This window comes from Podarcis gaigeae (genome assembly GCF_964106915.1).
Source record: "Podarcis gaigeae genome assembly, chromosome: 5".
Lineage (NCBI taxonomy): Eukaryota > Metazoa > Chordata > Lepidosauria > Squamata > Lacertidae > Podarcis > Podarcis gaigeae.
The window spans coordinates 35,293,385-35,320,195 of NC_139681.1; the positions used below are offsets into that span (position 1 = coordinate 35,293,385).

General features: G+C 41.3%; 1 protein-coding gene across 3 annotated transcripts in view; it reads right to left on the minus strand.

Annotated features, from left to right (window-relative positions):
* PRKG1 (protein kinase cGMP-dependent 1) overlaps positions 1-26,811 on the minus strand; it is a 630,806-nt gene that overhangs the window by 70,568 nt on the left and 533,427 nt on the right. For 2 of the 3 annotated variants that reach the window (XM_083740692.1, XM_083740693.1), the window contains one exon: positions 11,942-12,007. In XM_083740692.1, coding sequence (XP_083596818.1) covers positions 11,942-12,007 — 66 coding nt within the window. Of the gene's footprint in view, positions 1-11,941; positions 12,008-14,605; positions 14,831-26,811 lie in introns of those variants that run through there. The other variant, XM_083740694.1, reaches the window with a different exon arrangement.

Sequence of the window (26,811 nt, forward strand, 5' to 3'; positions counted from 1 at the left end):
TAAGAAGGACTGAAAGATGAAGTACAGAGAAGAACCAAATTTGCTTCTGTGGTAACATGCAACAGAAGAATTATCTGCCTTTAATGAGCAGCAACAAATATAAGTGCCCTATTCCTGAGAAAACCAACAATTAAGTGGATAATAATGGGATGCTCAATATGGGGTGGATCTTAGTGATTACTTATTTGAGGGTTTTTTTGAGGGGGATGGGACAGCTTTTAACCACCAGAATACTTGCTCATCACAGCAAACAATGGATACGTTTTTGACAAAATCAGCACTATTTATCTCATACTACGGAGACCTTTCTCCTAGTGTTGGAGATCACTCCCTCCATTGGCAGTGAGGGGCACCAATCCAGATGGCTTTAAAGAATGGTTTAGAAAAAAATCATGGAGGACGGCTTTCAGTGGTTATTAGCCATGATGTCTGTGCACTGGCTCCACAGTTGGAGGCAGCAATGCTTCAGAATACCAGTTGCTGGAAATCACAGGAGGGGACAGTGCTCTTGTGCTCAAATCCTTCTTGTGGGTTTTCCCCAGGCATTTGGTTGGCCACTGTGAAAACAGGATGCTGGACTAGATGGGCCATTAGCCTGATCTTCTTATGTTCTCACATTAGTATATCAATGAAAGAAGAACAAGCTGCCTGCTAATACAGTAGCAACATGGCCAGAGTTCAATTCTCCTTTGAAATGCAAGGTTATAGGAGGGTTCATATGTTATAACCAACTAAAATGGTATTTTAAAAATAAAGAGTATTGGGGAAATCAATTCTTGGCAGAGTGAACATTAATATGTATTTAACTTTCACAATTTTTGAACTTCAACAGGAATGCAGAAATATTAGGGACATAGGCCAGTAAAGTCAATTCTTAAAGTATCACCTTGAGAAATGAGATAAGGAGCATTAAGCTGATCATAGCAACAACAAATACAAACCATTAATTAATTATTTGCTAGTGGTAATTGCCCAAAGCAAATGTAAGAAACTAAATTAAACTTCAGCAACTTTCTAAATTAATAACTCTCTGAACTAATAATTAAAAAGGTTGCTGCTTTGGCTCTGTTTTTTATTCAACTGTAAAATACGAGATAAACATACTATTAAACATAACAAAACCATAGCAAAAGGATTTCACAGTTTTTGACATGCAGAATTATATGATTCCTCATAATCCCCTCCAGCCACTCATTTATGCTTTCTACTTTACCTGTCATTCTTTTTTTAAAAAAGGTATCTACACACACAAACATGGGAGGTTTTCCCCCACCCCATAAATTGTATTGAAACTTTTCATCGTAAAATAGACTAAAAAAAAATCTAATCTAAAAAAAATTAAAGCAAAACAAAATAACATCAAAAAATAAAGAGAGGAAGAGCAAAGAAAATACAGAGCCCTCTCTCAAAGGTAAATATTAATCCTTCTCTCACACTGAAGGGGGTGGAGCTCCCCCTAAATCACAGCACATCAACATCCTTGACTAATTAACAACATGTATATTTTGGCACTTTTAAGTCATACATCAAATAACATTTCCAGAATAATGGAGACTATGGCATATGTGATTAGTTAAAATATATGGTTGAGATAAGCACAAATTTTAATTTTATTTGCAATCATTTAACATTAAAAATATGATGGGATTCATCTCTTAGGCATCATAAACCAACAATATTTTGAAGAGAGAAATATTTTGCACATACTCAGCTGCACCTACTTGTTTTTGCACTTACAGAAATAAATTGTAACATTTAATGCACATGTTTTCCAGGGCTAAGGTTCCTCCATGCCAACTGGAAAGACATGTTGCCTTGCCAATCAGCTGAGAAAAAAAGGTGGCATAATACCTGAACGGGGGAAGGAAAATGAAGGAATGGTCTATCCAGGGCAATGTTGCCTTGGATTAGTGCTTTCCATACTGTCTGCTGGAATACACTAGTCTACTGCAATAAAATACTTTTGTTAAATATTTAAAACAGGCATAGGCAAACTCGACCCTCCAGATGTTTTGGGACTACAATTCCCATGATCCCTAGCTAACAGGACCAGTGGTCAGGGATGATGGGAGTTGTAGTCCCAAAACATCTGGAGGGCCGAGTTTGCCTATGCCTGATTTAAAAGCTATGATGACCCTAATTTCAGAAGGGGGCATGCATAGAACCTGTGAGTGGCTGCTCCATCTGGTGAGCTATCAGAACTGCAGCTTGGAACATCTTTGCGTCAAGCTCTGGCTTTGATTTCAGATCTCCATTCTCAGTCTAGGCACCAGTTAAATCTTGCAGCACACTTATTTCAGAAATTCCATAGCTAGATAGATATTTTATGGGATGCAACAGTAAGCTGGTGGAGACAGTACTGCGTCCAGTTTTCTTGTAGAAATAATGGTGCATGAATAATGCAAAGTTGAGGGAATGATCCAGGTTATATTATGGAGCTTCCTTTTACTCAGGCTCTTGGTTCATCTAGCTAAGTACTGTCCAGTCCATCTGGCAGAAACTCTGCAAAGTTCCAAAGTTTGTAGCTGAAACCCATTAATTAGAGGCAGCAGGGACTAGAGTTGGGAGCTCCCAAATTCTACCCGAGAGTAGAAAAACTGCACTTTTTTAAAATCATGGAAGTAGATCATCTGCGAATCTCTTCCTCTGACATGACACCAGTCATGTGAATAGAGTAGCATTCATAGGTTGGCCAGCTGTAGTAACATTCTGGGCCAGTTCAGTACAATGCTATGTCTAAATGCCATCGATTCCAACAGCCTGATTGATAGATATGGGTTTGGCAAATGGCTCGATTCCAACAGCCTGATTGAAAGATATGGGTCTGGCAAATGGCTGGGAGCTGCTGGCAGAGTCTGAACAATCCTCAAAATTACAATATCAATAGCAGAGCTTTCCAAACTACGGTATGTGTCATGACATGTTAGTGTGTCAGCTGCAGTGTGTAGGTGTGTCGTGTGAACTACAGTTACCAGCATTCTTTGGTGGAAGTCTACATGCTTTAAATGTGCTTTCAATGCATGGTGTGCGCACAGGAAACCAAATCTACCAAAATTCATTTTTCCTTCACCCAGTGTGAAGCCACTATTCCTGTTTTATCTGATAGCAGAAGATGTAGTTACTTAACTGGATTTATAGAGATGGTACAGCAATCACATTAAAAATTTAGAAAGGTACTTTGAGCAAATGGCGAATTTGTAACTCTGAAAAGCCTGAGAACATGTAATGCAGCAATCAGCACATTTTTACTTGTTCCTGTTACTCAGAGGCAGTAATAAAAGAAAGAAACCTAGTCAAGCAATTATGCAGATGATGCGTTGAACAAGAGGACAAACATTCCAGTTTGATTTCATGATAAGGTATGACATGTGCATTCCCAACATAGGGACAACATATTTTTCTGCTATTAACAGCTCCACTTTTTCCTCATTCTTTGATCACTCCCTCTAATAGCAAACACAGGCATTAAATAAGGCTGGAAAAAGGGGGGAGTATCAACATTCCTTTTCCATTTGGAAAATGAAAATGAAAAACTGGGGTCAAGGATGGAATGCCCTGCTTTATCCCCTTAAATATCCTGGAGAAAGACATGGCTAAATATGCAGGAAAATGATTTTGAGGAGATATGGAAAGTTTTTGTAGAATTTGTACAAATGATCGCAAGAGGTGTTTGGGAGGTTGGATAGTTTCACTGGAATGGTCTCGGGGGTGGGGTGCACATTCTTATCCTTATTTATTTATTTTTTATTATTACTTTGTCAAGGAGGAGGAGGCGGCAGAGGAATCCTAAATATGAATACTCCTTCTAGCAGGAAACATACTGCAGTATTCAGCTGAATACATCAATCAAATATAGAAACCAGTCAAAAGGGGGCACAATTAAGAAGCAACAATAGCATACACACTATACCAAAATGGTGTGCTGAAATTTAAACTGCATATAGATATCCCCTAAGCACTCAAAAAAACAATCTGCATTTCAGAGTGCACAATTGTCAATAAATAGGGGTGTGGGGAAATATGGCATGTCCACTTTTATTTTTATTTGCTCTTTGGCTAGTTGCCAGATATGCAAGATGATGATGATGATGATAATTTTTATTATTTATACCCCGCCCATCTGGCTGGGTTTCCCCAGCCACTCTCATTCCTTCCTATTTTTCTTGCTATGTGCCTAATTTGATTTAACAATGGTTGTGCTGGGCTGTGGCTCCAGACCTCCTAAAAACTGCTGGTATCAAAACCGCTGATTTCAAGAGCTTGGCAACCTTCCTTCAGTGATGCAAACTGCGGTAGGGAAAGCAGATAAACCTGATTACAGTCAGAGACTTCAAATGTGAGTCTAAGGGAACTGTAAGTAGTTTTGAACTGGGTTTTTCAGATGTTTGGGGCTTTGGGCAGAAACAGTCAGGAGTTTTCTGAGTTTGTTGGGCTTGGATTCTGTCTTGGGAATCCATCAGTCTAAGCTGGCTGTTCCTTCTCTACCATTCCTTCTCAGCTTTAGACTTCTAACAACAAATATATTTTCACAAATTCACCAAACAACTCCAATGATCTTTTCTCCAAAGATCAATGCCCTGGCAAATGATGCTCAAACCTCCTACTGCCTGGGGTAATAAAAGCTGAATAATTCTATTATTTTAATATACCATCCTGCAGAGTCAACCAAATATCCTAAACGAAGAAACAATAAGTTACTTGGGGAAGACTGTGATACCATAATTCAGTTCAAAGCAAAATGAAACACGGTTATAGACGTGGTGAAGGTGAAACCTCCTTCTCATGTGCAAAAAATGAAATGCAGCTCAACAGCTTATCTCTTAACATTGTGTATACATATTAATTAGACCAGTCTGCTTACCCACCTTGGGTGCAGCCGCATTGTAGGCTGGCAGTGCCTCCTGGCACTGAGACCTGATGAGGACTTTGGCATCTGAGGATTGCCCTGCTGGCATGGGACAGCTTAGAGCTCACCTTGCTGGCTGGTGTCTTGGATCCAAGCCTGCCTGCAAATTGGCCAATGACAGGCAGGCTTGGAGACAGAGCTGTCCCAGGGGGAGGGCCTGATGGAGCAGGTAGGCTCCCTTCAGGTCCACTCCCAGGAGATTTAAGGTGGCCTCCTTTCATGCTGTCTCAGACCTTGCTATGGTATTGGTGGTCACCATGTTCAGGCCTGAGCAGAAATTTGTCTACTAGGCAAATTGGCCCCAGCCTGGTGTTTTTGCCCACCTCATACCAATCATCACAACTTTGGAAGTTTAGGCATTGGGCAAACATTTGTCTTGGCTGGGGGAGGTTGTAGTTTCTGCCTGCCCTTCCCAAAATCTAGGGTATCCAGTTAAAGGGGTCTGGGAGGAGCTGCTTCTGTCTGTATGCCCAGGTGGGGGCTTGGACCTCAGCACTCCTCAAGGCAGAAACCCCCATGGGGGTCCCCCCATTTGATGGAAGTCACAGGAACCCCCATTGCCAGATTGACCCTTGACATCACTTCCGGCAGGTGGACTGGATGTAAATGGTTATCCAAAGCCTATGCCACACCTCTTTCATATGTTGTTAATAAAGTTGTGACCTGATCTGAGCCCATTCAAGCTGTGTTATGTCCTTTATTTACTGTTCAACTGGAGAGGTGGGGGCTGGGGGTGGGAACTATGTAGTCTGAGCAGGCAACCATAGAAGTTTCCTATTTGAGACACTGGAAAACAACAAAACAAGTCTTAACTGCATGGGGTTGGGCAAATCAATATTTGTTTCCCTCATGCTGCCCCAAGCATGTATACTTGGCTCAACATTTAAATCTCTTCTGCTTTTATATTTATTATATGCAGGTTTTTGAATCTTTTCATAAGGATTTAGCTGTGAATACCCACAGAACAACTTTAGTTGTTTCGGGCCACAAACTCATTCCAGCAACTGTTGAATATTTACTGCTAAATAGTGCCAACTTTATTATGGAGCTGGCTGCTCTTGAGACCACTGTCTGGAGAGTAGCATGGCCCACAAGATTACAGAATTTGGCCATCCCTGATCAACAGGCATTTTGTGATGTGACAATGCACTGACTGCTGGGGTTAGGATTTTTGAAAGAGCCTTTAGGAAACAGCTATGGGCTGAAGTAGAAAATAAAAATAAAAATCTGCTTGGGGTGACTGACCTGAAATACAGATAAACTAGATTCTATAGTCACTCCTTTTTTACATACGCTCTTCAAAAAGCCTGAGGAAAAAATAATTTATCCAAAGAGATTGAACTGAGCCACAGTCAGTCCATAAAAATAAAGAAGTATTTGAAATCTAAACCATGACTGAAACCTATACTGCATAAATAAAATGTGTTTGGTATTATAACAATCACCAGATGTAAGTGCTCCGTGACCAAGAGGGTATAAAACTGACAGGAATAAATGGTACTGAAAGTAGATGCAGCAAGTAGGTTTCTATAAAATTAGTCAGATCATTTGGTAAAGTGATGTAAAGCTAGATAATGGTAGATGCTACTTTTAATTTGAAAGGACATCAAAAGTTGTAACATCTACTCCAAAGGGTTTTGCTATGAATTTGATTGTGGCTTTAGAAACAGCATCCTCAGCCTGGAGCTGGTGCAGGGTCAGGCCCAATCTGCCCGCCTCACCTCACTCTGAACCTCTGACACCATGATGCAGATACGGTGGTTGTTCTGCTGCTCTCCAGAGCCACAGTGGTGGAAGTGGGGAGTTGGGATTGCTATGTTTGTCTGTGGAAGAAGAAGATAATTCATATTCAGAGGAACACTGTTTCTGTGTTTAGAGGGGGTACATCTCTGAACACCCGTTGCTGGAGAAAAAACAATGCAAGCAAGCTGTCACCTTCATATCCTGCTTATTGGCTTCCGGCAATTATCTGTTGGGGAAGGTAGGACTGGCCTGAAAGTGGCTCACCATCTCTGAAGCCTTGTTCTCAGGCTGTAGAGATGGTAACTCAGTTTCTGCACATTTGAGAAAGCACTAAAGAAATTGCTGTGATTTTCAGGAGTGGGAGATGAGTGAGGAACTTACCGTTATAGAATTCTGGGAGACTGGAGATGTTTCTATTTGTCATTTACATGCTTATTTATTTATTTTTAAAAATGGGTTTGCCTTTGTGGGAAAGTGGTGGCAGTGATCTGCCCCATCTGGGTCCATTTTTGCCTGCAAAGCATCTGAGGAAGAAATCTACATCACATTGTAGTATCCTTCAGAGTGCATGGCGGGAGGAGGCATCGCCAAGCCCACCATCCTACTACTACTACTACTACTACTACTACCACTACTACTAATACTACTGCTACTGTATGGAACAGGAGACAATCGTGTTTTCTTCTATCTGTAAATGAAACTATGAATTTCTTCCTCAGATGCGCTGTGGTGACAATGCCCTGGAAATGGGGGTGATCATTGCCACCACTTGCCTATGCTGATAAAATCTATACAAATCTATAAAAAGTGAAGGGGCGGGGAGAGAAGCCCCTGCTGGTGACTCATAGATTACAGTGTTTCTTAAATTTGGGTTTCCAGCTTCCGTTGGACCACAAGCTCCCATCATCCCTGGCCATTGGCTCTGCTAGCTAGGGATGATGGGAGTTGTAGTCCAACAGCAGCTGGGGACCCAAGTTGGAGAAACACTGAATTACTTATAACAATAAGTCACTGCTCAAAAAAGTGTTCCAGGCATCTTGATAATGTTTTCATGCCATTGTGTTTTCTTCCCCTGCCCACACCCTCACGAATGTGCCAAAAATATTCTCAAAAGAATGTTCAGCACAGTCCTAGGGTGAAGATGGATGTTTCATCTGATCTAGCAAGGCTCTTATTGTGTTTTTATTTACTTTTCAATTTTCTATTTTGTTGTTACTTTGGACTTCAACACATATACTCATTTGGCTAGTGGATAAAATGGGAAATTGCTGCAAATACTTTACTGGCATATTTCCTTTAATCCTGTAAGCTATTCTCAGCATGGTATTTCACTTCATATCACCAGTATTCTGTCAGCACTAATGAGGCTCTCTTTAAAAAAAAACATAAAAAAGAACCAGAACAACAAATTCAGAGAATTGATGTTGGGAATACTCAGTAAATCCATTAGTGTTATATTATACCAGCTGCCCTAGACCAAGCTATTTTAAGTCCTAACCTGTCTGCTCATACATCTGTTGTTAACATAGGGTTGGTTTCAGATAACCTTTTCTTTTTCTTTTTTGGTGCCACAATATTTTTATCCTTCAATTTCCTAATGTTTAAACATGGAGCTGTACTTCAGAACAGGCACTTATTTGCCTCAAAAGTCACGATTGTGAAAAGGAGAACCCATCTGCTGGTTGGATCACGAGGCTCGGCAGAGGTGTTTGGAGAGTTTGACATGCAGGTGTCTGCTTGATGTGATGTCTACTGGTAGGGCAGTAGAGCCCAATGGAGAGGACAGGTGTGGTGCTTTGCCCACAGTGATGTGTGTCACTGAGATGCACAGAAATAGAACCCATGCAATAGACATGAGATCCTCTTTCTTGGATTTGGTGAAGATCCAAATCTCTGAGCTGATCTTTTCTACTTGTTCTGGAGGAAGAGAAGTTGGGACTCTGGAGGTGCCCAGCAGGGTTTTCAGGTGGACTAGCTGATTGTTTGGATTGGCTCTTCTTGAAGTTTACCAGGAACCTGTAAGTCTGGAGGGTGTTGAGAGTGGAAATTTTCTTTGTCCCAGGTGATGGCAACCCATGCTGTGCCACTGGCCAGGAGCAGGGTTCCTGAAGGAAAATGTCCACAAACAGCCTGCTTAATCTGTATAAGCATGGCTTCTATTGACTGAAAAGGTGGAGGAGAAAAATCAAAAGTGGTCTGAGGCAACAGGTGCCTTAGCAAGAAAGAAAGGGGTCTCCCTGCAATTTCCCACCCCAGCGAATGCTTGCCACCAAGTCTTTTCTGGCTACCCGCTTATCTGTGTGGTATGAGGTAACAACATTCTTGCCTAGTGAAGGCAGAAATTGTAAATGCTTCTGGCAAGCTGATCTAACTCCCTTTTTTAATTTTGACAGGAAAAGACAAAGAGAGAAGGAACCGAGGAGAAAACACCAGAGAAGGAGCTTGTGGACCAGCAGAACAGAGCAAGAACAAGCTAATGAATTAAAAACAGCAATGTAAGAAGGGGCAAGACAAGGTATGTATATTAAAAACACCCAAGGAGAGAGCAAAGAATGGGACAAATGGAGATTTGGCTACACTCAACAAAAGCATAAGCAAGCTGAATTCTGGGAGCCCTGCATCCCCAAATGCTCCTAGCTACCTTTGAGCTGCGGGCAGAGCAAGACCCAATCTGCTGACCTTTCATTGCAGGTATGGGTAAATGGTAATTCTCATAACAAAAACCTTCTTTATGCTTTCTGTTCAGATTTAACCATTTCATGGGATTATACAGGAGAGGCTCAAATGTGATTAAATACTCAAGTGTGAAAATTTTGCAAGCCTGGTTAAATTGGAATCCAAGGGATTTAGATTCTCTGTTACCTGTGATTAACTCTCTCTGGGGTTGCACTCAAGTTTTCAAATTCAGTGGTCTTGTGAGAGCAGATTTCATTCACTACAAAGCTAGGGATAGTTCTGTGGGGCCACTCCCTTTGTTCCTAATGAGCCGCCACCTTCACGGAATTGAATAGAATTTAAGAATACAAAAGCAGCTCCTCTGGATTAGATCAAAAGCCTATTAAGTCCAGCAACCCGTTTCTTGTGGTGGTGGACAACAAGTTTCCTCTGAGAAACCCAGAGACAATTCTTAAAGAAAATAACCCTTTGCTGTTGTTGTAGCCCAGCAATTTGGGGGAAGAGCTGTGGCTTAATAAAGCATCTGCTTTACATGCAGAAAATCCAAGATATTCCCAAATTCTGGTGAGCTACTGCCAGTACATGTAGACAATACTGAGCCAGATAGACCAATGGGATGACTCAGTGTAAGGCAGCATCCTACGTATGAATAACATTCAGTGGCATAATACCTTTGAGCATGGTGATAACATATAGCCACTATGACTTGTGGCTATTGATGGACCTAAACATGTATTTGTCGAATCCTCCTTTTAAAGCCATCTAACTTTGTCATATTCTTGTGGCAGTGACCTTCATACACTAATCAGAGAATATTCATTTACATCAAGGGAGCTCTGACACCCACAATAAAATATGTAAGTTTGACATCATTGATTTTAAGGGACATAAGCAAGATGATGATGATGATTAATGGTTTCAGGACTACATCCTCTATATGCAACTTGAATAATGTGTGAGGGGGGAAAGCATTGACGTAAGCTATTAAAGGAGACTTCAAGCATGTACTTTATTTATTTATTTTTTTACAAAGCCTAATAGGTTTTCCATAATCTACAACGAGTTTCTCCATTTAGCTTCATGTATATAATTAATTGAGTGTTGGAAATGGATACGCTGACTGCAAAATCAGATTCTCCAGGGTCACAATACAACTAAGTACATATTCCACTATAAATAGCATGAATGCAGTCACACTCAGCTGCACGACATTGTTGAAATCTCTGGTACGCAGTGGATTAACTTTGAGTCCCAGAAGTTTAGAGTTATATATGCACTCTCCTGCTACTTCAAGGACATTGTCAGTAGTAAAAGAAAAGCATATTAAGCTACTGTCATAAGAATCAAAAATAATTACCAAATGATTAAAGACTAATTTTGGATTAATTCTACCTATTTATTTTGATTATGATTAAGTTCCAGTTGCAAAATGTTTGTACTGAATAGTTCAAATAAAATGTGAGTAATTATTTAGCGGCTTTCCTCAATGAATATCTGTCGAATGTGTCTAATTGGGTTCATTAATTTCCATCTTTCCCTATGGATTTATGCAGCATAATGGCTGGTTTATGTAACATGGAACCTTTCTTGTAAATGTGTCACAGAAGCTATTTAGTTCAAATTCCTAACAGCCCCCATCTGTTTATATCAGATACAGCCCCTGTGAAATTCCGGTGGGTCGTAAGTTAAATTAACAATGTATTTCCTTTGAAGGAGTGTTTTCTTACACTTCAATAAATAGAATACATTGTGAAATTAACTTCTTGCAGCTATTATGTATGTATGTATGTATGTACGTATGTATGTATGTATGTCTTTAACCCCCCCCCTTACACATTTATGGTCACAATAGAGCTCAAAAGTAACAAAATAATCTAGAACTTTTTGCCATACTCCATGTATTCTCTCAACATTACTATCTAATGTTTCACCCTCCATCCCTTTGAGTGTATTTCAATTTGAGGATTTCATTAAAAGGGTATGGGGATCATTTATAGATTGATTAAAGTGAAATAAGAGTGCATCCAACATATTGTAATTTAAATGAAAACTCTCATTTAGCAACCCAATAATTGCTTCATATTGATGTAGGAATTAAGATAAAGAAATGCTAATTATTCTGTGGTTTTTTGTTAAAAAAAATTCACATCCCCAGGAAGCTTGGAACTGCTGAATTTTTCTGTTGTGAACTGCCCTGGGACCTTTGCATTAAGGGTAGTAAACAAATTTTAACAACACACACTGCACGATGCTTCCCTTGAGGATGGTCCGGAAACTGCACCATAGTCTTTGGCAAAACCGCTGCCATGGACCAGTAAAGCACAAAAAGTAAGGCTTGTTTAAGGCTGCTTGTTTCTTTGCCATACTATGTGAAGGTGTGGCTGTTTGAGTATCTGAATCTACAATGTGTACAGTGAGGTTTGGGTACCAATTCCTCATGTTTGGATAAGTGAATTTTTCATATAAAGAGCATTTGGCTAGCGGGAGCTAAGTGTATACAGTATTGTCTTAAAAGTTATCCTGTGATCACTTGTATGATGAAGGGCAATACACACAACTTCAATAAGGATCAGTTTGAGATAATTGGTATCATAGGGTAAAAAATGGCACACTTACTCTCTGTCGATGACAAGACATGTTACGGCTTCAGCAGCGATAACATTGGCTGTCCGAACATCTTCCCTGAAAGGACAATAATATGCATTTTACACAATTTGCCAACAGTCTCTACAGTAAACAAATGAGAATTATGTGATTTATTATATTTTAAACCATTACAATATAATGTCTTGTTTTGTTTTAAATCTTGCGGCTCTTTAGAAATGTTTCCAAAACAACATTATCATAAGAAGTCATTTTCTCAGCAGAAAGGTTACTCAGTCATTTCTAGGCCTTTTTACAAATTCATTTATCTTGATTATGGGTCTCTCTGACTTTGCGGTTCAGTATGAGAGAAATGAGCAACTAATTCAGCACCAAGGGCCACGTAAGCAGCATGAATATTTAACTGAGTGTTATTATCATTATCTGCACGTCATTTTTAAAGATGCCAAAAAAGTTCTTCAGAAGAACAATCCCAAACTAGATGAGATTGCTGCAGAACTGCGGCTTTAAAAGCAGGCCTGTTCAGGATTAAAATCTATTTTATTTATTTATTTATTTAGACTATTTAAAGGCCACTTTTACAAGTTGAAATCACTCAATACCAAATGCAAAATAGCAGGTAAAATACAATTCTTATGATAATAAAATATAATACATTACAAAACTTCCCATAAACCCAATTACTAAAACTAGTGAAAACAAATACACATTCAGCCCTAAGGCAAAACACAGCATTTTTTAAAGACCACTAAAGAACTAAAATGCAGCATCACAGAGAATCACACCTATACATGCCAGTGAAAATAATTAATTGGGTCTTCAAGGCTTTTCAGAGGAACCGGAATGCAGCAGCTTTGCTGGTTGTGAACTTCAAAGTCATGGGGCCACCACAGAGAAAGCCCTCACCTTTGTACCTGACAACAGGCAGTTGAGTTGCAATTTAAATAGTCAAATGTACTAAGCCTCCCCTTCTGCTTGGGTTCCCCCCTAAAGCTTTTAGTAGACCACCTTCTGGTATTGGACTGTCAGTTTGTGTGTGTGTGTGTGTGTGTGTGTGAGAGAGAGAGAGAGAGAGAGAGAGAGAGAGAGAGGGAGGGAGGGAGGGAGGGAGAGATGGGTTGCAGGGACAAAAGCAGTTGGCAGGGGCCCATTTACAGACCACCAGTCTGCCACAGTCATGTAGTTTTGGGCCTTTATACCATCATTGTTTTGAGCCAGTACCGGTATAGCCCACAGCCAGGGATAATGGGAGTTTTAATCCAGTGAAATCTGAAGAGTCATAGGTCCCTCACCCCTCAATATATACATATTGCAAACTCAGGAGGCAATACATAAGGTGCTAAAACTTCAGCAGGGCCTCTGAGGGTGGGAGTCACAATGGCCCAATGAAGATTGAGCATGATCAGTGGCAATAGAATATACAGTGACTATTAAAGGAGGCGGGGGAACTGAATGGAACAGTCTTCTGGAAAAGAAAATGTCACACTACAACATTTCACTGTAGCTGCCACTTGTTATCCTCACATTTGGATTTTATATTGTACCTGCAACACCATCTCTGTAATGCTGTTTGAAGGCCATTTGCAATATTGCACTGATAGCTTATCAACACTTTCCGTAGAAGTACTGCTCAATCAAAAGGGGTTTTAGTACAAAAGAACTCTGTTCTCTTACTGATAAAAATGATACTTTTATATGATATACAAGTATACAAATTGACTCTCAACTTTATAAATCAAAATCTGATATGAAGTTGGCAGTGTAATATGGCTTTTTAAAAAGGTATGTATTTAATAAAATTATGGTATCAGCAAACCTGCAGTAACACATCAATCCTGGTCCACTGCTTTCAAAGTTTTAGTTAATTGCAGAATACTCCATTTCTTCATTGCATTGTGTATGCATCTTTAATGCTGCCTTTTGGTTACCGTCATTGATGACACTATATGTATTGCCTAGTGAAAATTGATTTTTAGTGCCGAAGCACAATGTGCAAAACACAGAATTTACACATGCCTTCTTTTTCTTTTTTTAAAGTGCATTTCAGTACTGGCTGTGAAGGCAGGGGTAGATCAGGAAGAAACAAATGTTACTTAATGTTTTCTTTAACGTAAAGAGTCACACACAATGAAAACAGTAACGTAACAGAGCTTACTACAGTTTATTTTAGAAACTGAGCTCAAACTTTTAGAAAACTAGCAAAAAAGAGCCAAGTTTAATTACAATTTAGGAATACTAACCCAATTACATTAAGTTACATATCTGTCTGGCTATGGTGCTTAATATACCTCTAAGTTAATAACAGTTTGTTTACGTCAGTAGATTAAGATGTGAGAAATGATTCCAATTCCAAACATGCAGCAAGTTATTAATACTCCTTTCTATTAGTCTAATCCAAATGTTCATTATAATGCAGTACACAGTAGACAATCACAGTGCCAACCCCGCTCCCCCCCCCAACCCACCAGCATAAAATCATTATGAAAATACAATCTGGTGAGCACTGACTCGCAGGTTTGTTCAACTTCTAGGCTGTATTCTTCATCACTACTTCCAGAGAGATAACCCTCATTCTCAGAGTCACTTTCACTGTCAGAGTAGCCCATAGTTAAGAGCTTGCGGTTACCATTTTCCTCCTTGGGAAAACTACTGTTCCCTTCTATCCAACGACCCTACCTTGGGCTCTGGCACAGCTCAGGAATTTTACAGACCTTCCAGCTTAAAACCTTTTAGGCTTGGAAAAGGTCACAGCTGCTCTGGGAAGTATCTCCTGCAAGCAGGATGCAAAATATAAGCAGAGCATATTGCTGAGCCACAAAGCAGCACAAAGTTCATCTACTTGAAGGCACCTCCTCTCATCATCCGCACTCTCTTAACAGCTCTGCTGCACTGAGACCTTCTGCCGCCAATAGATGTAGTGGCAAATGCTTTATACTAGCACATACTTAAACATGACACCTGTTAACCCCACAAGAGATCGAGCTAATCTGCATGCCAAAACTTTTTTTTATTCTTATTTTCTTTTCTAGCTCAGCAGTTTCCTACAGTTCCTTGTGAAGAACACATTCTGTTCTTCAGTATAAAAATGAAGTTGCTTGCTAAAATAAAAAGAAAACCCTTAAAGGCGGGTGGGGAGGAGCTTTATTCGGTTAATGATTCCTAGAATTGGTTCAAGATGCATAATAGTTTTATGACAATGCTACTCATAAGTAAAACCCATTGATTGCAATGGAACTCAAGTATGAATAAGATTGCAGCCCCAAACAGGCCACTAGAACAATATGACTATTAATTGAAATACACCACGTGTTATTCTGGAGAAGAATAAATTTTCATGAATATTCATGCTAATAGTAATAATAAAAATAATAGTCCATAAATATAATTCAGATATATTTATCTCTTTCTAGTTATATCAATGCATGTGTTAAGTGTTATTTGTAGGTTGCAGGGAAATGCAAACTTTCTGCTGTTGTATTCATTAACATCTGATTGTGAAAATCACCTGAAATATGAAAAATGAAGGGTAACAACTATTATTTGAAAAATTGAGGTTTAAATTATTGGTCATTTGATTGTACTTCAAATGAGAAATGCAAAATATATGTTTTTAAAAATGAATGTCAGACACAGGCGTCATGTTTTACTGGGATCTTCACAAAGTACTATTACATCTGATATCAGTATGGAAATCCTGCCTACAATCTCATGTACAGTTAAATGGGTTTAATCCTGTGTTGGATTGTGGCCAAAGTGTTTTACAATTCTTATCTATCTTCCCTTTGAGGTAGGATGAGTGATAATGACTTGTTCCAGGCTGCCCAGATAGTGTCATGACAATTTCAACATTAATCTCCTATGTCAAATGCTATCCACTTCACCACACTGCCTCCAGGCAAATATGAATGAGAAATACATGTCTCCCACCAAAACCCATTGAAATAAATCCCTGTGGTTCCAAGTGCATGCCATTTCAAAAAAGGAGACAAGAGGTTCCTGGTTGAGGTTGCACATTTGACAGAGTATCTCATGCCACTGTAAATTGAAGGGCAAAGAAGAATGCAAGCATTTATTTATTTTTAAAGGAAACAAACAGGAGTCTGCACCTTGGCATAATCTCTATAAATGCAGGATTTTGACAGGGAAACCAGAACCTGTTAAACCTCTTTTGGCCAAGTTGCTATGAAAGCATTCCAAGAACTGGCCGTCATAATAAAAGACAGTTGTCTGCAGTGGCTGCAAACTGCAAAAGCTGAGGATCTCATTGCTCAGTATCAAATGGAAGAGAAGTTGTGAAGGAAATGGATTTAATATTCATTATGCTTGAGTATATAATTTATGGCACCATATGCCATGTTTCCTAAATATTTTTTATTAATTGCCACTGAAACCCTGCTAAGTGTAGCTTTTCAAATGAACCCCTGATTAATACAGTCAAGCTATAGTTTTCTGCTGTACACAATCTGTGCTAAGCAGGTGGCTATGCTGAACTGACAGTATTAATTTTTTTCTTAATTCACCAAAGAAGATTCAGATTACAGAGCAGGCAGAAGAAAATTATATCAGCTGTGTGTAATTCATAGCCATCACTGAGTCCTGGAGATGAGATGCTTCTGAAATGTCCCCTTTATCATGATTTAGTCATGCACTTCTTTCTGATTTCTGTTAGCAGGTTCACGCTGTGAGATTCTTTTCTTTTACTCCCTTGCTAGCACCACAGAACTTCTGGTGCCAAGACATATTATTCGCCTTTGCTTTATATGTTCTACTGTGGCTGCATCCTCTTGTGACTGGCATCTTCCCCCACCAATCCGGTACACCTCTGTCTATGCCCATGCATGTGTGTGATCTTGGCATGCATAAGTTTGGGAACAACATGGAACACCACCCTTAGACTATAATTCAGGGGTAGGGAACCCTTTTCAGCCTGAGGGCTGCATTTCATCAGAGGCAACATTATGGGGGCCAAATGCCAGGAATAAGTATGGCAACGGATGCAATTCTTATCTCTGTACAGTAGGCTGAAGTCCAACCACGAAAAATTCCACCGTTTCTACACACGCACACACACACACACATATGGATATATATCCAGACAAGCAAAAGGCATTGCTGTGCTGTAGGACACATTCCAGTTGGACAAAAGAACTGGAGGAGGATGTGGAGCAGAACTAGCAAGGGGCCTGAAGAGTGGGTGTGTGGCCTGATGAGAATCTCATCGGTCACATAGAGAAGTCTAGAGGGCAACCAATGATCCCCTCCCCTGGCCCTGAGGTTCCCCATGGCCCACCCAAGTCCCCCACGCTATATCCCATTCTGTTCTGAAGGGTGCCCCAATCTTCAGAAGCAGTCTTTGGGGTTTCATACGGTCACTGGGCTGTATGGGCCGTATGATTCACTGATCAGTGAATATCAGTCTTTAGCCTTGCTTGAGTCAAACCATAATCTTGGGTATGAGCCAAAGTAATCCCCCCAGCCCAGGCATCATCATTAATGTTTTATATTCATAAAACTCAAAGAAATGACCACTCCCCGCTTAAAACAGGGGGCGCCCTTTGTGTGGACGCGTGCAGCCCTGGATCTGGAGTGGCCCCATCAGCATAGGCTTTGCCTTCCCTCAGGTGGGATACCTGGAGGTCCCCATCTTCCTCTTTGCGGCGGCGATACCAGGGTTCCCTGTTAAAGGGGTTTCTGAAGGGAGGCTTTGAGCGTACGCCAAAAGGTCGTCATTGCTCTCCCCTGCGGCGGCGGCGTAACGGGGGCGGCTATCTCTGCTTGAACATATGTTCTCCAGAGCCAGCCCATCCCCCCCCACACACACACTGGATAACCCTGTAGCTCCCTAGGTCCCCGGCTGGGGACTGGGGAGGGAGAACGCCCAATGCCTGAGCCAAGGTCTACCCACATTTGAAATTTAATAAAGTTGTGGCCAATTTAATCCCATAGCACGTTGTCTAGAGTCGTTATTCCACATGACGGGGGGGGGACCACTCGGGATCTGGGGACTCCGCCTGTGCACGCAATTAACTTTTTTTGTTGTGAAAAATGTGTTATAAATGCTTCTAAATTCTCCTTTTTGCTGGAGGGCAACAAGAGTGGAACACAAGGAATAATGAAACCTCCCAAAGGTAACAGAGTAGAGCTGAGAACGCCCACTCATCCCTAGTAATGCCAAGAGGTCACAGAATGGACCTCTAGGGGTTTTGGTTGAGGGATATAAGCTTAATCTCTGGCATTTTAAAACATGTTTTTGCCACTGGGATAACTGTAGCTTCAAAATTGTAAGATATACTGTCAAAGGATTTTTATGTTTGTTTAGCAGAAAGCTTCCAGCTTTTGTGTTGAAAGGATGCTTCACCACCACCATCATCATCATTACAATGCCACCTGCCTTCTATGGCAGTGGTTGAGGAAGAAGGGAGGCATGAGTATTGGTTTGTTTGCACACTCCAATCACAGCTGAAAGTAACACAGCAATATCTTATAATTTCGAATCTAAAACAGCGCCAATGGCAAAAACATATTTTATGTTACCAGATATTAGCTTTAAGAAAATAAACTCTAAAATGAATTTTTACCGACACTCCTTTTGAAGTATCATAAATATTTTATGCAAAGCTGCGCTCTGTAATCTTAAAAAGTCCATCCAAAGTACGGAGCTGACTTGAAAAGAAATTAACTACTCTCTAGCTCCAGTGGGGGGTGACATTAGTTCGACCTACAGGAAATTATGTTGCTGGGCATATGATAGGAGTGTTAAGAGAGCAATTAGGGCTGTCATCCACCATTTTCCCAGAAGGATAGGGATGGATTTTCATTTCTGTGTTTTACACAGACAATGCCTTGCTGTTGAATGTAACTCTTCTCTAAATCGAATCTTAAAATCAAAGAGCAGGCTTATCGAAGTTTGTACAGTGGTACCTCGGGTTAAGTACTTAATTCATTCCGGAGGTCCGTTCTTAACCTGAAACTGTTCTTAACCTGAAGAACCACTTTAGCTAATAGGGCCTCCTGCTGCCGCCGCGCCACCGGAGCACGATTTCTGTTCTCATCCTGAAGCAAAGTTAACCTGAGGTAATATTTCTGGGTTAGCGGAGTCTGTAACCTGAAGCATATGTAACCTGAAACATATGTAACCCGAGGTACCACTTTACTTTTCTTTTTATGCTGGAAAATCCATCCATGAGCTTTCGTTCTGACTTCTAACCAATGCATTAATTACATTTTTTGTCAACTTTATGGAAATTAGGTATATGTTCATTTGCATATGATAAAATACAGCTAGAACACAGGTCGAGGTTTGGTATTTAGCAAACTATGAGGAGCCACAATTGGTTATTGACATGGTGTCAGAATGCTTTGCCTTCATGACCTTGCCTTCCCTCACCTCTTCAAGCTTGCAAAATGTGTTCAGGGTTTTAGTTCTTACTGATTCTGCTGTTAACACTTGCTTTCTGGCTTGCTGTTATGTATGTGTCACAGCTTTAGCCTGCATACAGTGAGGGATGGGAAAAGATGAAAGACAGGGTATAAATTTGACTTCTGAAACACTTGAATAAGCATGTTGGACCATTCTCCTGAAGGATTTCAAAACTTCAAGATGAAGGATGGAGCCATCCATTCTGTTTCTTGGAAAGCGTATTGATATTTATAATTCTGTTTCACAACAGAGCAGCACAGCTATTCTGTTAGATGATGGAAAATTCCAAAAACAGATCACCTCAATATGCAATGTGTTGAGATGGTAAGGGAATCTCAGAACCAGTTATAAGTTGCCAGTTACTTCCTCCAAGAAACTGGGAAGAGGTTTCCCAAAAGAAAGACCTACTTTAGGGAGGACAAAGTGTAGGGTAATGGGGGGGGGATGCACCCCATGTGCTACCCTCTCCACTCCCAACTTTTGTGTGCTTAACACTAATGTCTGCACAGAGTTTCAACGCAGGTTCAGCTAAGAACATTTTGAAGGCTCCCTATAACTGGGATCTGTATTATCAGTGTTCTAAATCACAAGAAGGTTTCTACACGTTTAGACAAAGCCACTTAGGGCCCAGCCACACTTTTGTTTGTCAAGTCACAGGCCTGAGAAGTTTTGTGTTTGGCCTGCTGTTTTCCCCATGAAAACCCACTGTTTACTGCTGAATTGGAACAAATGTCAATTTGCAGAAAACCTGATAGATGTTTGTGGCCTATTTAATGCTCAAACAATGTGTGTGTGTTCCTTTTGGCCTTGTCCTGCAAAAAGTTGTATTCAAACGGCAATTTGATCATATCTCTTTCATATAGCTTCTTAGAGCCACGAAGCACGTTTACATACAGGTGAGGTTTGCACATACAGTATTTGACTTATTAGTTGCAAAACTAGTTATTTGGTTCTGACCATGTTGGTTGAAACGTGCTTGGTTATGCTTAAGGCTGTTACCTTTATTTGTTCAGTTTGTTTTAATTCTTATATATTTTTATGGAAGTTCATGAGCCATACTATTCAATTTTGAAAATTTTTGCTTTGGACATTATTAGAGAAATAGTTTTCAATTGGTATTAGATGTTATTAAAATATCTTTAATATACTATAGACACTCCATCCATTTATATTTCCCCATCACATACAAGGAAGTCCCACACAATGCAACAACACTTAGAAAGTATGGCAAGTGTTCTTATGCTACTATATTCAAAATGTGTCTCCTTGCATTTCAAATCATTCTAGAAATCCTTAGATTTCCCAGTGAGTTTTCAGAGCAATAATGGAACACGGCATTTATACTGAACACTGAAAGTGCCCTTTCTATCGCAAAAATTTTTGTGTGTTGTCAGGGGCTCAGGAGCAGAGGCACAGGGGAGAGAGGAAATGGAGAGTGAAGGGGAAGAATCGGAGGGCAGCGTAGGGGAGTATGAAAGTAGCCCGAGAGATTCCATGAGCTTCTCCAGCGATTCAGAAGATTCCCAGAGGGGGGCGCCGATGACCAGGGCAAGGGGGGTCCCAGGGGGGACACACCAGAAGCAAGGGGCCAGCGGGGACTCCCAAAGCAGCAGCGGGAGATCAGGACCAGCTCCTCCACCAGACCGTAGTGGGGGGGATGAGTCCCATGTATCAGGGCCAGCTTCTCCTCCAGCAGGGAGAGAAGATGAATCAGGGCTGGCCTCCATCACAGAGTGAGGGAACGGAGGGGGAGTCAGGTCCAGCTAGCCTCTCCGAAGGGGGAAGCAGTGACAGGAGCAGTGTAACGGTCAGGAGGAAGGTTGCCGGCTGGGCGCGCACGCCAAGTTCGAATGTACAGGTGCGCGGCACAGCAGGAAACCCGGATTGGGAACCAGGTCCTAAAGCCCGGCGGAGGGAGGGGGAAGACTCAGGGGACTCAGCGTCAGAAGAGTCTAGAAAGGGCGAGACCCCAGCGGACAGGCGGGCCCAGAGGAGGAAAGAGCAAAGGAAGAGGTGGAGCAAGGCTAGAGTCTTAAACTGGTGTCTGGGGGGAGGAGATTCAGACGGAGCTTCAGCGGTCTAGAGTTTGAGACGTAGAGCTGCGCGCCGCGGCCTTGAAATCGAAACTGAACTTCAATAAAGACTTTTGTATGTAACAACGAACTGGCGTTGGTCCTTTGTGAGCTGGGACCTCGGGCAGCTCTGACATGTGTCTAAGAATATAGCAATAGGTACAGTTAATTTTATTCCCAATAAGAAGTAAGCTCTGAATAATTGATTAATTAGATGCATTAATTTACCATAAACTGCAGATTAATTTAGCAAAGTTCCACACTTAAAGAAATAAACAAGATTACAGTCTTCTTATTCCCTTCTCATTTCACACAAATTTCCTAAGTGCAATATGTGATTAACCATATTTACATAAGGCAAAGGGATTCTTTAGGTCATTAACATCATGTAACTACCAAACAGGGAAAGCAAGCACAGAGGAAAATGAGACTACCTCCACAAATGTCAGATTTCATTAGAATGATATACAGCAACTGTCAGATAGCCACGTGCTCTGAATTTCACTTGTTTATTTTGCAATTCACTTGGTTGTATTTAAAATCCAAGGATCTATTTTCAACTAAATGATGTATGATTTTTTTTTACAATTTTGACATAAATCTTTAAAATTACTAACATTGGTAACTAAGAGATCAAGATCAAATATGAAAAAGGGCCGACTGTTAGGAACTCCTAAAGTGACATATTATTTGGCTGAACAATATAAACAACTCAGGCCTGTGACCCACAAGGTTATAATTCCAGACTGCAGAGTAGGATGGCTTGATTTAAGCAGACCTTTGCGTGGACAGGCGGAGTCCTCAGATCCTGCGCGGTCCCCCCGTCATGTGGAATAACGACTCAAAACAATGTGCTATGGGATTAAATTGGCCACAACTTTATTAAATTTCAAATGTGGGTAGACCTTGGCTCAGGCATTGGGCGTTCTCCCTCCCCAGTCCCCAGCCAGGGACCTAGGGAGCATCAGGGTTATCCAGTGTGTGTGGGGGGGATGGGCCGGCTCTGGAGAACATATGTTCAAGCAGAGATAGCCGCCCCCGTAACGCCGCCGCCACAGGGGAGAGCAATGATGACCTTCCGGCGTACGGTCAAAGCCTCCCTTCAGAAACCCCTTTAACGGGGAACCCTGGTATCGCCGCTGCAAAGAGGAAGATGGACAAAAGGATCCCGCCCAAGGCCTGATACCGCCAAAGTTGTGACGTTTTGCTACGGGAAAGGCGAAACCTGCCAATGCAGGGAAATTCCTTTCCGGCCCTTTAACAGCGACCTTAACGTAGCAGCGCCCGCATACCTGTGAAGAAAAGTTAACCTGCAAAACCTGTGAGGAAAATTAACCTGCAACATAAGACATTGACTGAGGGTGGGTAGGGTGGGAGAAGCTCTGGAGCCAAGTGAGAATTCCCAGGTAAGATCCTCCCTCCTTTGTGTGGGCAGGTAATCCCTCCCCTACCTGGCCTGGTCTCCTTGGCAACTCTTCCCCCAGGTGGGATTGGACAACTGACTGAGGTAGGCGGAGACCTCCAGGTATCCCACCTGAGGGAAGGCAAAGCCAAGCCTATGCTGTTGGAGCCGCTCCAGATCTAGGGGCTGCACGCGTCCACGCAAAGGGCGCCCCCCGTTTTAAGCGGGGAGCGGTCATTCTAAACATAGGGTGTTTTTATTTCACTGTCCGATGCCCTTTTGCTTCCCTTTGCTGCTGCTTCTCAATACCATTTAACTTCTTTTTTGCCCTCATGGCACTCAGCGTATTACTGCTGCCTGATTTGATTGGTTGGAAGCTAATGGGATTTGCTTAGGGATATCAGTGATGTCATCACATCAGGCATAGTGTTATGACATCATCAATGAAAATAAAGGTCTCCACAGCCAATCAAATCAAACAGCAGTGAAGACAAACAAGGCCAATGCAAGCAAAAGAGGAGAAAAATGCCACATACAGTGCATATTGTCAACAGCAAACAGCTCTAACCCACTTAATCCATGTGATGATACAAAGCGGCTGCCTTCTGCACACATGACCCATTTGAACAGGAAATCATGTGTGCAACTTATGGCCTCGTGTGCAGTTCCATCTCAGCTCAGTTAGCCAGGGCAGCCCATCTAGGGTACTTTGGTGTGTGTGTTTTTTAAAAAAGCTACATAATGATGTGAGGAGCACTGGGGGGTTGAACTCAGTCCCTCCTGCCCCTTTCCCCTAACAAACAGCTTCTTAAGGTTGTTAATAAAAGACCTGTGAAGCCCTGAATGATCTGCAGAGCAACATTGGATCAGATCACTTTTTATGAGGCACTCAGAAAAGTTTTCTGTTTGGTTTCCACAACAGTAAAAGGTTTGACAGACAGCTATCATAGTAGCATAGGAAGGATTCAGGTTGGAGGGAAAGCATTCATGTAGAATGAATAAATAAAATTTTAACAGTGCTGAAAATATATAGAAATGTATGCTCTTCTTTGTTACCACTTGTGCATAGCATGTTATCTGTTTTAAAGCATTATAATTGCAAAGTTTTGACAGTTATATTCTCTTGCTTCTCAGTGAGGATTCTTCAATAGATTCCCATGACACCTGCTCTGTAAATCAAGTACAGCTCCAAGGAACAGAGAACAGCAACATTTCACTTCACTACTCTAGTTTTTGTTTAATTCACGATCTCACTGTTTGTAGGCGGCAAACAACTTGGTTGCATTTTTAAGCAGACTGATTTCTTAGATGAACAGTTTTTCAGAGAATATGTTTCACAGTCCATATATATATATAGAGAGAGAGAGAGAGAGAGAGTTATCATTTGTTACTTTCTTTATTTCATTATTAGTATTTGGGAGAAGTGATAAATCAGAAATCTAGATTAAAATAAAAGTTGACAAAATTAAGAAGTGCCAGAGAAGTAGGATACATTTAATTTAATAGAACTAGACAGCAAACACCACACAGGTGGAATAGGGAATATGTGGACCTCCATATGTTTTTGGATTATGACTCTCATTATTCCTGATCGTTGGTCATACTGGCTGGGGTTGATGGAGGTTTGAGTCTAACAACATCTAGAGGTTCCTCATCCGAGACATGCAGGCAGTGCTGGATTTATGTATAAGCTAAACAAGCTATAGCTTAGGGCCCCACTCTCTTGCCCCTACCCCAAATTTAAATTCTTCTTATTTGTATTTCAGTTCAACAATTACTTTGATAAAATACATATTTTTTATGTGCAAATGGCTTTAGATACCTATTAGGTCAATTAATTACCATATAGCATATATTCAACACAAAACAACAACAACAATTTGTTGTTGACAAAGGACAGCTGGACGTATAAAGGGCCCTATTACCTTCAGTAGCTTAGGGCCTCATCAAACCTAAACCCGGCCCTGCATGCAGGGTTGCAATAATTGTACTACAAGTGAGATCTATACAAAATTATTCCAGACAGAATGCTCAATCTTGATTGGGGTTGCTTTGTCTCTTTAGGGCAGGCATGGCCAAACATGGCCCTCAAGATGTTTTGGGACTACAGTTCCCATCATCCCTGACCACTGGTCCTGTGAGCTAGGGATCATGGGAGTTGTAGTCCCAAAACTTCTGGAGGGCCAAGTTTGGCCATGCCTGCTTTAGGGTTTTTGTTTTAGTGATTTACTGTAATTCCACAAAACTTGGTTTTCCACTGAACAAGCTGATGCCTCCCCTCTTATTTCCCATGTTTTGACACTGGTTCTACTGGCAGTCACTACTCGAGTTTGTTATTAGAGCAGGCATGTCCAACTCCTAAGAGACTGTGATCTACTCCCAGTATAAAAAACTGGCAGTGATCTACCCACTGTCATTGGAGAGAGGAGGAGTGTGTGGGGGGTGGGTGGATTGCCCAGAGTTGTTGAGCTTTCTTTTTTTAGGAGGGAAGTGCCCAGAGTTGTTGAACTTTTTTGGGGAGGATTGCACAGAGTTTTAAAGCATTTTGCACATGATAAGGATCCCACAATCTACCAGGATCAGCCAGGAATCTACCAGTAGATTGCGATCTACTGGTTGGACATCCCTGTATTAGAGGAAGGGCCAAGAAAGGTTAATGAGATGGAGAGAGAGAGAGAGAGAGAGAGAGAGAGAGAGAGAGAGAGAGAGATGCATCTGTCTAGCTTAGAAAAAGAGAAGATAGGGAAGACACAAGATATAAGGTTATCATTGTTCACATCCACAATATACATTTAAAGCACATGGTTTCCTCCAATGAATACCGAGAATACCTCTCAGAGCTACAATTCCTAGAACCCATAACAAACTATAGATCCAAGGATTCATTGGCGAAGCCACATTCATTAAATGTAATTAAAATGTATGGTTTGGATATGACCAAAGTGTAAATAAGGTTCAGTTGGCTACTATGCACAGGAAATAATCAGTTCAAACAAACCAGGGTTGGATGTTCCACATAACACAAGCAGAATATCCTAGCTGCACAGGGGATATGGTGAAATCTTAATTGCTGGATAACTTTCAAAGCAAGTTAGACAAAAATGTGTTGAAATGAATTCAATTCCTGAGGCAGGAAGATCTCTGCTGGCCCATTATATATATTCCTTTATATCCAAGAGCACTGATAAGTGGGGATCCTTTAAAATGAATTCTATTGTGTACTATCAAAGTGTGCATGCACACAAAAGTAAAGGTAAAGGTACCCCTGCCCATACGGGCCAGTCTTGGAAGCAGGGTCTCTGATTTCTAGGAAGAGGCCACAGCTGGCAAATCAGCTAAAGAGGTATATCAACATACTAAGGCAACATACTAAGGCAGCATGAGCATCTAGGCATAATGACGGGTTAAGGGGCATTTCTAGACTTTGTACCTGGTACTTCTTCGTTGAATTCTTTAAAAATCACCAACAAGCGCCATGTTATTTGCTTATTTTAAATTCATACACTGCTTGTTTGTAAAACAAGGCTCTCAAAGCAATTTAAAGGTAAAGGTAACCCTGCCCGTACGGGCCAGTCTTGACAGACTCTGGGGTTGTGTGCCCATCTCACTTAAGAGGCCAGGGGCCAGGGCTGTCCGGAGACACTTCCGGGTCACATGGCCAGCGTGACAAAGCTGCATCTGGCGAGCCAGAGCTGCACACGGAAATGCCGTTTACCTTCCCGCTGGTAAGCGGTCCCTATTTATCTACTTGCACCCGGAGGTGCTTTTGAACTGCTAGGTTGGCAGGCGCTGGGACCGAGCAGCGGAAGCGCACCCCGCCGCAGGGATTCGAACTGCCGACCTTTCGATCGGCAAGTCCTAGGCGCTGAGGCTTTAACCCACAGCACCACCTGCGTCCCATGCACACAAAAGCTCATACCAAACTTAGTTGGTTTCTAAGGTGCTATTGGAAGGATTGTTTTTATTTTATCCCTTGATGTATATATAT